Raw genomic sequence first — 12,203 nt, 5'->3', positions numbered from 1 at the left:
TCCCCATGTCATTCTGGAAGGACTTCTGCAGTTTCAGAACTGAACATCGACACGAGGACTTTACAATGAAATGGGAAAAAGCTGTTTTGTGTTTCTTCAGAAAGCAAAAGAATGAAGAGATTTATTATGTTATTAACTTACTTATCCTTTTGTCCAAATGTTATGTTCACAAATGTAAATATTCTCAGCAGAAACACAACTGTACACATTTTTATAATGATTCTCTCTCATATATAAAGATTTTGGAAGGTTCTGAAAACAAAAAGGTTCTGAAAACTACCGGTATTTGCTCAAAATACAATATATTTGTAAGTGTAACTGTATTGTACAACTATACACTGGCATACTCTGTATACACATCTGTGTCACACTCAGGCATGTGATCAGTTTAAGATACATCTGGGTAGGCCTGACCTTTAACCTGGACCAGCATGCTTTGCGCTCGAGATGCCGAATCTGCTTATTGTGAAACCAGTCTGGCATCAAAGAAAATAAAAGAACTGAAAGCAGGAACCCAAAAGAAATATACAATCTTTATATTCAAGGTTTGATGCTGTTGCTCGTCAGCATTTAAAAGAAAAATAAAGGAAAGACAAGTTGAGAAAAAGAGAAATAAAAAATAAAAATCTGGGTGTAAAATGGCAAACCGTACCGGCCTGGTGGAGCTGACTGCAGCGCTGGGAGCTGGACGGCGCCCTCTGCTGGTAGAGCCGGTTCTTCTGGATGCGCTGGTCGAACACTCTCAGCAGCGGCTCCTTCTCCTCCCACTGGGACATGATCTTATTGTCCACGAAGGAGGCGAACATCTGCGTCTCGATGAAGCGCGAGAGGAAGGGCAGGTCGGGCTCGGGCTGGTCTGACAGGAACGAGGCCTGGAGGGGAAACAGTCAATAATAATAAAGAAATAATGAATAATAGCCTGGAAACAGTCAATAATAATGAATAATAATGACATCTCGGTCTAACTAAAGCTCGGTTCATGAGTCAGAGTCTCTGTAAAAGTCTGTGGCTCCGTCCGAAAGCGGTGAACTGGACAGAGGTCTTGCACTGAGCCGGGTGTGCGTCAGCGTCCGCCATTATGAGCAGCGTCCGAATTGGTCTGTCAGTAAAGAAGCCTCAATGCCAACTACAGGCACCTCTGATGGTCGGCGCTTAGGAGCGATGTGCCATCCCATAAGCCACTGCACCAAATCCCAAGTACATGTCGTGACCACAGCTCAGTCACAGGTCAGTGTTGAAGAATAAACTCAGTAAAGAGTTGAAATGAAGAAACAGCTGTAGAGATACAATAACACTACAGGGAAATGTTTGGACACTATGTTGTTGTTGGACACTAGGGGGCGACATGCACTTTTGTTTGGCCTGCACTCCACCAATAACTTTAAAGAAGAAGAAAAGCAGCTGTTGGTGATGTCACTTCCCTTTCCCCTGTTTAAGGACGGACGGATTGTTCAAATGCAGCTGAAGCTCTAGTTCCCAAACTGCATAGAGGTCTAACAGTCGATCCATGAAATCCTGAGGCTCAGTCTTCCTCCTCTAACCCCTGTGACAGTCTTCCTCCTCACCTCTAAAGCCTTGCTAAAGTCTTCCTCCTCACCTCTAACCCTTGAGGCTCAGTCTTCCTCCTCACCTCTAAAGCCTTGCTGAAGTCTTCCTCCTCACCTCTAAAGCCTTGCTGAAGTCTTCCTCCTCACCTCTAAAGCCTTGCTAAAGTCTTCCTCCTCACCTCTAACCCCTGTGACAGTCTTCCTCCTCACCTCTAACCCTTGTGACAGTCTTCCTCCTCACCTCTAACCCTTGCTGAAGTCTTCCTCCTCACCTCTAAAGCCTTGCTGAAGTCTTCCTCCTCACCTCTAACCCTTGCTGAAGTCTTCCTCCTCACCTCTAACCCCTGTGACAGTCTTCCTCCTCACCTCTAAAGCCTTGCTAAAGTCTTCCTCCTCACCTCTAACCCTTGAGGCTCAGTCTTCCTCCTCACCTCTAAAGCCTTGCTGAAGTCTTCCTCCTCACCTCTAAAGCCTTGCTGAAGTCTTCCTCCTCACCTCTAACCCTTGAGGCTCAGTCTTCCTCCTCACCTCTAAAGCCTTGCTGAAGTCTTCCTCCTCACCTCTAACCCTTGCTGAAGTCTTCCTCCTCACCTCTAAAGCCTTGCTGAAGTCTTCCTCCTCACCTCTAAAGCCTTGCTAAAGTCTTCCTCCTCACCTCTAACCCTTGAGGCTCAGTCTTCCTCCTCACCTCTAAAGCCTTGCTAAAGTCTTCCTCCTCACCTCTAAAGCCTTGCTGAAGTCTTCCTCCTCACCTCTAAAGCCTTGCTGAAGTCTTCCTCCTCACCTCTAAAGCCTTGCTAAAGTCTTCCTCCTCACCTCTAACCCCTGTGACAGTCTTCCTCCTCACCTCTAACCCTTGTGACAGTCTTCCTCCTCACCTCTAACCCTTGTGACAGTCTTCCTCCTCACCTCTAACCCTTGCTGAAGTCTTCCTCCTCACCTCTAAAGCCTTGCTGAAGTCTTCCTCCTCACCTCTAACCCCTGTGACAGTCTTCCTCCTCACCTCTAACCCTTGCTGAAGTCTTCCTCCTCACCTCTAACCCTTGCTGAAGTCTTCCTCCTCACCTCTAAAGCCTTGCTAAAGTCTTCCTCCTCACCTCTAACCCTTGCTGAAGTCTTCCTCCTCACCTCTAACCCTTGCTGAAGTCTTCCTCCTCACCTCTAAAGCCTTGCTAAAGTCTTCCTCCTCACCTCTAACCCTTGCTGAAGTCTTCCTCCTCACCTCTAACCCTTGTGACAGTCTTCCTCCTCACCTCTAACCCTTGTGACAGTCTTCCTCCTCACCTCTAACCCTTGCTGAAGTCTTCCTCCTCACCTCTAAAGCCTTGCTGAAGTCTTCCTCCTCACCTCTAAAGCCTTGCTGAAGTCTTCCTCCTCACCTCTAAAGCCTTGTGACAGTCTTCCTCCTCACCTCTAACCCCTGTGACAGTCTTCCTCCTCACCTCTAACCCTTGTGACAGTCTTCCTCCTCACCTCTAACCCTTGTGACAGTCTTCCTCCTCACCTCTAACCCTTGCTGAAGTCTTCCTCCTCACCTCTAAAGCCTTGCTGAAGTCTTCCTCCTCACCTCTAACCCTTGTGACAGTCTTCCTCCTCACCTCTAACCCTTGCTGAAGTCTTCCTCCTCACCTCTAACCCCTGTGACAGTCTTCCTCCTCACCTCTAACCCTTGCTGAAGTCTTCCTCCTCACCTCTAACCCTTGCTGAAGTCTTCCTCCTCACCTCTAACCCCTGTGACAGTCTTCCTCCTCACCTCTAAAGCCTTGCTGAAGTCTTCCTCCTCACCTCTAACCCTTGCTGAAGTCTTCCTCCTCACCTCTAACCCTTGCTGAAGTCTTCCTCCTCACCTCTAACCCTTGTGACAGTCTTCCTCCTCACCTCTAACCCTTGCTGAAGTCTTCCTCCTCACCTCTAACCCTTGCTGAAGTCTTCCTCCTCACCTCTAACCCTTGTGACAGTCTTCCTCCTCACCTCTAACCCTTGCTGAAGTCTTCCTCCTCACCTCTAAAGCCTTGCTGAAGTCTTCCTCCTCACCTCTAACCCCTGTGACAGTCTTCCTCCTCACCTCTAACCCTTGCTGAAGTCTTCCTCCTCACCTCTAAAGCCTTGCTAAAGTCTTCCTCCTCACCTCTAACCCTTGCTGAAGTCTTCCTCCTCACCTCTAACCCTTGCTGAAGTCTTCCTCCTCACCTCTAAAGCCTTGCTAAAGTCTTCCTCCTCACCTCTAACCCTTGCTGAAGTCTTCCTCCTCACCTCTAACCCTTGTGACAGTCTTCCTCCTCACCTCTAACCCTTGTGACAGTCTTCCTCCTCACCTCTAACCCTTGCTGAAGTCTTCCTCCTCACCTCTAAAGCCTTGCTAAAGTCTTCCTCCTCACCTCTAACCCTTGCTGAAGTCTTCCTCCTCACCTCTAACCCTTGCTGAAGTCTTCCTCCTCACCTCTAAAGCCTTGCTAAAGTCTTCCTCCTCACCTCTAACCCTTGCTGAAGTCTTCCTCCTCACCTCTAACCCTTGTGACAGTCTTCCTCCTCACCTCTAACCCCTGTGACAGTCTTCCTCCTCACCTCTAACCCTTGCTGAAGTCTTCCTCCTCACCTCTAACCCTTGTGACAGTCTTCCTCCTCACCTCTAACCCTTGTGACAGTCTTCCTCCTCACCTCTAAAGCCTTGCTGAAGTCTTCCTCCTCACCTCTAACCCTTGCTGAAGTCTTCCTCCTCACCTCTAAAGCCTTGCTGAAGTCTTCCTCCTCACCTCTAAAGCCTTGCTGAAGTCTTCCTCCTCACCTCTAAAGCCTTGCTGAAGTCTTCCTCCTCACCTCTAAAGCCTTGCTGAAGTCTTCCTCCTCACCTCTAACCCCTGTGACAGTCTTCCTCCTCACCTCTAACCCTTGTGACAGTCTTCCTCCTCACCTCTAACCCTTGTGACAGTCTTCCTCCTCACCTCTAACCCTTGTGACAGTCTTCCTCCTCACCTCTAACCCTTGCTGAAGTCTTCCTCCTCACCTCTAACCCCTGTGACAGTCTTCCTCCTCACCTCTAACCCTTGCTGAAGTCTTCCTCCTCACCTCTAACCCTTGCTGAAGTCTTCCTCCTCACCTCTAACCCCTGTGACAGTCTTCCTCCTCACCTCTAACCCTTGTGACAGTCTTCCTCCTCACCTCTAACCCTTGCTGAAGTCTTCCTCCTCACCTCTAACCCCTGTGACAGTCTTCCTCCTCACCTCTAACCCTTGCTGAAGTCTTCCTCCTCACCTCTAACCCTTGCTGAAGTCTTCCTCCTCACCTCTAACCCTTGTGACAGTCTTCCTCCTCACCTCTAACCCCTGTGACAGTCTTCCTCCTCACCTCTAACCCTTGCTGAAGTCTTCCTCCTCACCTCTAACCCTTGTGACAGTCTTCCTCCTCACCTCTAACCCTTGTGACAGTCTTCCTCCTCACCTCTAACCCTTGTGACAGTCTTCCTCCTCACCTCTAAAGCCTTGCTGAAGTCTTCCTCCTCACCTCTAACCCTTGCTGAAGTCTTCCTCCTCACCTCTAAAGCCTTGCTGAAGTCTTCCTCCTCACCTCTAAAGCCTTGCTGAAGTCTTCCTCCTCACCTCTAAAGCCTTGCTGAAGTCTTCCTCCTCACCTCTAAAGCCTTGCTGAAGTCTTCCTCCTCACCTCTAACCCCTGTGACAGTCTTCCTCCTCACCTCTAACCCTTGTGACAGTCTTCCTCCTCACCTCTAACCCTTGTGACAGTCTTCCTCCTCACCTCTAACCCTTGTGACAGTCTTCCTCCTCACCTCTAACCCTTGCTGAAGTCTTCCTCCTCACCTCTAACCCCTGTGACAGTCTTCCTCCTCACCTCTAACCCTTGCTGAAGTCTTCCTCCTCACCTCTAACCCTTGCTGAAGTCTTCCTCCTCACCTCTAACCCCTGTGACAGTCTTCCTCCTCACCTCTAAAGCCTTGCTGAAGTCTTCCTCCTCACCTCTAAAGCCTTGCTAAAGTCTTCCTCCTCACCTCTAACCCTTGCTGAAGTCTTCCTCCTCACCTCTAACCCTTGTGACAGTCTTCCTCCTCACCTCTAACCCCTGTGACAGTCTTCCTCCTCACCTCTAACCCTTGCTGAAGTCTTCCTCCTCACCTCTAACCCTTGTGACAGTCTTCCTCCTCACCTCTAACCCTTGTGACAGTCTTCCTCCTCACCTCTAACCCTTGTGACAGTCTTCCTCCTCACCTCTAAAGCCTTGCTGAAGTCTTCCTCCTCACCTCTAACCCTTGCTGAAGTCTTCCTCCTCACCTCTAAAGCCTTGCTGAAGTCTTCCTCCTCACCTCTAAAGCCTTGCTGAAGTCTTCCTCCTCACCTCTAAAGCCTTGCTGAAGTCTTCCTCCTCACCTCTAAAGCCTTGCTGAAGTCTTCCTCCTCACCTCTAACCCCTGTGACAGTCTTCCTCCTCACCTCTAACCCTTGTGACAGTCTTCCTCCTCACCTCTAACCCTTGTGACAGTCTTCCTCCTCACCTCTAACCCTTGTGACAGTCTTCCTCCTCACCTCTAACCCTTGCTGAAGTCTTCCTCCTCACCTCTAACCCCTGTGACAGTCTTCCTCCTCACCTCTAACCCTTGTGACAGTCTTCCTCCTCACCTCTAACCCTTGCTGAAGTCTTCCTCCTCACCTCTAACCCCTGTGACAGTCTTCCTCCTCACCTCTAAAGCCTTGCTGAAGTCTTCCTCCTCACCTCTAACCCCTGTGACAGTCTTCCTCCTCACCTCTAACCCTTGCTGAAGTCTTCCTCCTCACCTCTAACCCTTGCTGAAGTCTTCCTCCTCACCTCTAAAGCCTTGCTAAAGTCTTCCTCCTCACCTCTAACCCTTGCTGAAGTCTTCCTCCTCACCTCTAACCCTTGCTGAAGTCTTCCTCCTCACCTCTAAAGCCTTGCTAAAGTCTTCCTCCTCACCTCTAACCCTTGCTGAAGTCTTCCTCCTCACCTCTAACCCTTGTGACAGTCTTCCTCCTCACCTCTAACCCTTGTGACAGTCTTCCTCCTCACCTCTAACCCTTGCTGAAGTCTTCCTCCTCACCTCTAACCCTTGCTGAAGTCTTCCTCCTCACCTCTAAAGCCTTGCTGAAGTCTTCCTCCTCACCTCTAAAGCCTTGCTAAAGTCTTCCTCCTCACCTCTAAACCCTGTGACAGTCTTCCTCCTCACCTCTAACCCCTGAGGCTCAGTCTTCCTCCTCACCTCTAACCCCTTGCTGAAGTCTTCCTCCTCACCTCTAACCCTTGTGACAGTCTTCCTCCTCACCTCTAACCCTTGCTGAAGTCTTCCTCCTCACCTCTAAAGCCTTGCTAAAGTCTTCCTCCTCACCTCTAAACCCTGTGACAGTCTTCCTCCTCACCTCTAACCCCTGAGGCTCAGTCTTCCTCCTCACCTCTAACCCCTTGCTGAAGTCTTCCTCCTCACCTCTAACCCTTGTGACAGTCTTCCTCCTCACCTCTAAAGCCTTGCTGAAGTCTTCCTCCTCACCTCTAACCCCTTGCTGAAGTCTTCCTCCTCACCTCTAACCCCTGTGACAGTCTTCCTCCTCACCTCTAACCCTTGCTAAAGTCTTCCTCCTCACCTCTAACCCCTGAGGCTCAGTCTTCCTCCTCTAACCCCTGTGACAGTCTTCCTCCTCACCTTGTCGAAGTTGTGCATGCTTTCCCGCGCCGTGAGCCAGGTCTGCAGGTCGGGGCAGCTGTGGATGACGAAGGTTTCGTAATCGGCGAACATGGAGATGAAACGAGCCGCGAACACCTCCCTGAGGCGCACGTTTAGCACGGCCTCCGAGCGCTCCTCCTCCAGCCGCCGCCAGCTCGGCGCCTCCGCCTGAAACGGGAGGCGAAGACAGAGGAGTGTGTGAAGCTGAAGCTGAGGAAGTCATGTTTGTCAGACTCTAGAACATCTGCATCTCCAAATACATTCACCTCTAAATCACCTGCACTGTCAGAGGAAGAGCCAGGTTTACTGTCACAGATATCATTCACACAACAAATCTCCTCCTGATCCAAATCTACCGATAAGTGTCTTCCTCAGAAAGAATGCAATGAGGATCACCCTGGACTAAACCAGGTCTAAACCAGGTCTAAACCAGGTCTAAACCAGGACAAAACCAGGACTAAACCCAAGGACTCAATCAGAAATAAACCAAGAGAAAGCTGGGTCTAAACCAGGACAAACCACAGACTGAACCATAAGGAAGAATGACAAAACTATGCAAGAAGTGAAACTAATCCTAAGACACATTTGCATTTTTTTCTCATTGTCTGACATGAAACCATAATAAACACTGACTTTTTTAGGTCAATTAGAATTATCTAAATTATTTCTATTTGTCAAATTTCAGAAGAATGAGAGAATGATTTTCTACACATTTTTTTACAAAACCCAAAGTTTACATACATTTCATTAATATTTTTAGCATTGCCTTTAAACTGTGTAACTCGGGTCATTTCCTTCCACAACAGTTGGACAAACCGACACAGGACATGTCTCCACACATGAAAGTCTTGTGTTTCTTTTGGGGTAAATAATACACATGTGTAAACCCTGAATGACTCACCTGTGCCCTCTGGCCTCTGGCCCCGGCTCTGAGCGCATCGACCCGAGCCACGCTGACCCCGGTGCGTCGGGTCAGCGCCTCCAGCCGCTCCAGCGTCTCGTTCCCCTGCAGCAGCTCCAGGATGGCGTCCTGGTTCGGCCGCAGGTTTCCGTTCTGTTGGTCCTGGAAGTCGGGGCAGGTTTTGCGGGGCGCGGCGGGGGAACAGGGGAGGCTGGAGGGGCGAGGCGACCCAGGCGACCCAGGCGACTCCAGGCAGGAGGAGCCGCTCTGCAGGACCTCCAACAGCTCCTGGAGGAGCTCCTGTTTGTGGGGGAACTGGGGGAAGTCCTCAGGGAGCTCCACACACTGGTGGTCCAGGTCCACGAAGCACAAGTTCGCCTGGACAGAGAGAAAGAGAGAATAACGGAGAGAGAGAGAGAGAGAATAATGGAGAGAGAGAGAGAGAATAACAAAGAAAGACAGAGAGAGAGAGAGAGAGAGAATAACGGAGAGAGAGAGAGAGAGAATAAAAAAGACAGAGAGAAAGAGAGAGAGAGAGAGAGAGAAAGAGAGACAGAGAGAGAGAGAGAATAACAAAGACAGAGAGAAAGAGAGAGAGAGAGAGGAGAGAGAGAGAGAGAGAATAACAAAGACAGAGAAAGAGAGAATAAAAAAGAAAGAGAAAGAGAGAATAAAAAAGAAAGAGAGAGACAGAGAGAGACAGAGAGAGACAGAGAGAGAGAGAGAATATCGGATCAGATTAAATCCACCACAAGATGGCGCTGCGATCACTAAACAACAACCACTAACAGGAGCAAAGTACCTGAGGACAAAAACACACTAACGGCCGAGAAAAGTCCCTTGTTCCCTTTGCAGAGATGTGTATTAAAGGCAGCCCCTTTTACAGCCTCATTGTGACGTGTTTTTGGAAAAGTACAGGCCTGTAATAGACTGTCAAGTTAAATACTGTAATATGCAGAAGGTCTACAATGTATTCTTGTAGTACATATATATATTATATAAGATATAATAAAGTGAAAGGACTGGATTGGGACCTAACGAGGAGCTCACGTATTAAAAATGGACATATTGTGGACGACATTTCCAGAAACCATCAGGGAACAGCACTGGCCCTGTTGAACTTTTCACTGAAACTTGTTTTCCTCATTAACCTCTGGCCCCCCCACCCAAACCAAGAATATTTCTCCAGAATGAACTTGACCAAAGCCAAACTGCACAGGGGAAACTCGGAAAAAATTGTAGAAAAGTTAATTTATTTCTGTAATTCAACATAAAATGTGGAACTAATATATGATATAGACTCATGACATGTAAAGTGACACATGTCAAGCCTTTGTTTTATTTTGGATGATTCAGAAGATTAGAATATTATCAATAAAATCAATGATCCTGCATATGTACTGAGTAATTCTACTTGAATGACGGCCCTGCTGCGGGTGCGTGGCATAGATGCTCTCAGCCTGTGGCTCTGCAGAGGTGATGAAGACCAGGATGCTTCATGTGAAGCCCATGTCCAGGTCTGTGTGTGGAGGCTCTGGATGCTCTGACTCAGCCTCAGCCAGTCCTTGTGAAGGTCCCCCACACTGTCCTGACCGTCCTCTCCAGACTGAGCTCATCCCTGTGGCACGTGCACCTTTTCCTTCCACTTGACTTTCTATGAATGTGCTTTGATGCAGCACTTTGAGAACATCTGACTTCTTTAGCTCTGACCGTTTGAGGCTTTTGTCAGTGATGGTTTTCTTCTGTCAGGTCTGAACCCATGATGGTGAATTCGACTGAACCACTGAGACCATTTAAAGTCTCAGGACCCTTTGCAGGTGTTTGGGATTCATTATCTGATGAAAGGAGACACTTTGAGCTACAATATAGTCTCTTTACACTATATTCTAATCTAAAGAGAGTTTCTCTGAAGCTGATAAGTGTTTCTTACCTCCTGTGGCAGCTCCAGGGCTCCGCGCTCTGCTCCCTCTCGACTCTGGAGCCCCATGAGGTACGGCACCGGGGCGTCCAGGAAGTGTCGCAGCGACGCGGGCAGGATGGGCACGTATACATGCTGCCACTGGAACGGGAACAGCAGCGTGGACAAGCCCTCAGCCACGGTCATGAGCCTCTGAGCGTCTGCAGAGACAAGAGAAGAAGAGAAGAAGATGAACAGCAGTGTGGACAAGCCCTCAGCCACGGTCATGAGCCTCTGAGCGTCTGCAGAGACAAGAGAAGAAGAGAAGAAGATGAACAGCAGTGAGGACAAGCCCTCAGCCACAGTCATGAGCCTCTGAGCGTCTGCAGAGACGAGAGAAGAAGATGAACAGCAGTGAGGACAAGCCCTCAGCCACGGTCATGATCCTCTGAGCGTCTGCAGAGACAAGAGAAGAAGATGAAGAAGAGAAGAAGATGAACAGCAGTGAGGACAAGCCCTCAGCCACAGTCATGAGCCTCTGAGCGTCTGCAGAGACAAGAGAAGAAGATGAAGAAGAGAAGAAGATGAACAGCAGTGAGGACAAGCCCTCAGCCACAGTCATGAGCCTCTGAGCGTCTGCAGAGACAAGAGAAGAAGATGAACAGCAGTGAGGACAAGCCCTCAGCCACAGTCATAAGCCTCTGAGCGTCTGCAGAGACAAGAGAAGAAGATGAACAGCAGTGAGGACAAGCCCTCAGCCACAGTCATGAGCCTCTGAGCGTCTGCAGAGACAAGAGAAGAAGATGAAGAAGAGAAGAAGATGAACAGCAGTGAGGACAAGCCCTCAGCCACAGTCATGAGCCTCTGAGCGTCTGCAGAGACAAGAGAAGAAGATGAACAGCAGTGAGGACAAGCCCTCAGCCACAGTCATGAGCCTCTGAGCGTCTGCAGAGACAAGAGAAGAAGATGAACAGCAGTGTGGACAAGCCCTCAGCCACAGTCATGAGCCTCTGAGCGTCTGCAGAGACAAGAGAAGAAGAGAAGAAGATGAACAGCAGTGAGGACAAGCCCTCAGCCACGGTCATGAGCCTCTGAGCGTCTGCAGAGACAAGAGAAGAAGAGAAGAAGATGAACAGCAGCGTGGACAAGCCCTCAGCCACAGTCATGAGCCTCTGAGCGTCTGCAGAGACAAGAGAAGAAGAGAAGAAGATGAACAGCAGTGAGGACAAGCCCTCAGCCACAGTCATGAGCCTCTGAGCGTCTGCAGAGACAAGAGAAGAAGAGAAGAAGATGAACAGCAGTGAGGACAAGCCCTCAGCCACGGTCATGAGCCTCTGAGCGTCTGCAGAGACAAGAGAAGAAGAGAAGAAGATGAACAGCAGTGAGGACAAGCCCTCAGCCACAGTCATGAGCCTCTGAGCGTCTGCAGAGACAAGAGAAGAAGAGAAGAAGATGAACAGCAGTGAGGACAAGCCCTCAGCCACAGTCATGAGCCTCTGAGCGTCTGCAGAGAAGAGAAGAAGATGAACAGCAGTGAGGACAAGCCCTCAGCCACAGTCATGAGCCTCTGAGCGTCTGAAGAGAAGAGATGAGTTCTGCTTTACCCAAATCTAAAAGCTCACAGCCTACAGGCCAATGCCTCTTCTGAAAGCAAACAGATCTTGCCATACTCGTTGTTGCCGCATTATAATATACTTTTTTGACATTTCTTTTCATTGCATATTTGTCACTTTTTCATCACTCTTTTTTGTCCATTTACTGCTATTCTTTTGTTGCTTTTTCATCCTCGTTTTCATCAGATTTTGTTGAAGCTTTGACACTTTTTCCAAGAAGCTTTTTAGAACGATTATGTTGAGATTTCCAGCCAGTTTTCTCCCTTTGCATCAGAAATGCGTTCATGTTTTCATATAAAAATGGACAAGATTGCCCATATTTAGCGACAATATCTACATAATGGACGACCATATTTAAATTGATGGTTTTATTTTGTGACATATTAGTAACAAAGATGTTTTCAGAGGGATTTTGGATCTTGTTTAGTTTTTCAATAAACTACGATGTTCAGCTCAGACTAAGTTTTCCTCACTTCATATCTGACCCTAATCTCTTTAGGATTGACCAGTTTATTCCAGAGTAATATTGTGCTGTCTGTAATCCCGCTGTGTTCTGATTAAA

General features: G+C 48.7%; 1 protein-coding gene across 1 annotated transcript in view; it reads right to left on the bottom strand.

Annotated features, from left to right (window-relative positions):
• LOC306959956 (DENN domain-containing protein 5B-like) overlaps window positions 1-12,203 on the bottom strand; it is a gene marked incomplete at its 5' end in the record, with an annotated part of 67,868 nt that overhangs the window by 23,215 nt on the left and 32,450 nt on the right. The window contains 4 exons of the mRNA XM_079552214.1: window positions 653-872; window positions 7,210-7,398; window positions 8,132-8,509; window positions 10,062-10,249. Of these exons, the coding sequence (XP_079408340.1) occupies window positions 653-872; window positions 7,210-7,398; window positions 8,132-8,509; window positions 10,062-10,249 (975 nt within the window). The remainder of the gene's footprint in view (window positions 1-652; window positions 873-7,209; window positions 7,399-8,131; window positions 8,510-10,061; window positions 10,250-12,203) is intronic.

The sequence above is a fragment of the Gobius niger genome (genome assembly GCF_951799975.1).
Source record: "Gobius niger genome assembly, chromosome: 2".
Classification (NCBI taxonomy): domain Eukaryota; kingdom Metazoa; phylum Chordata; class Actinopteri; order Gobiiformes; family Gobiidae; genus Gobius; species Gobius niger.
The sequence above is the reverse complement of the archived record's forward strand: the minus strand, read 5'-3'. Positions and strand labels throughout refer to the sequence as shown.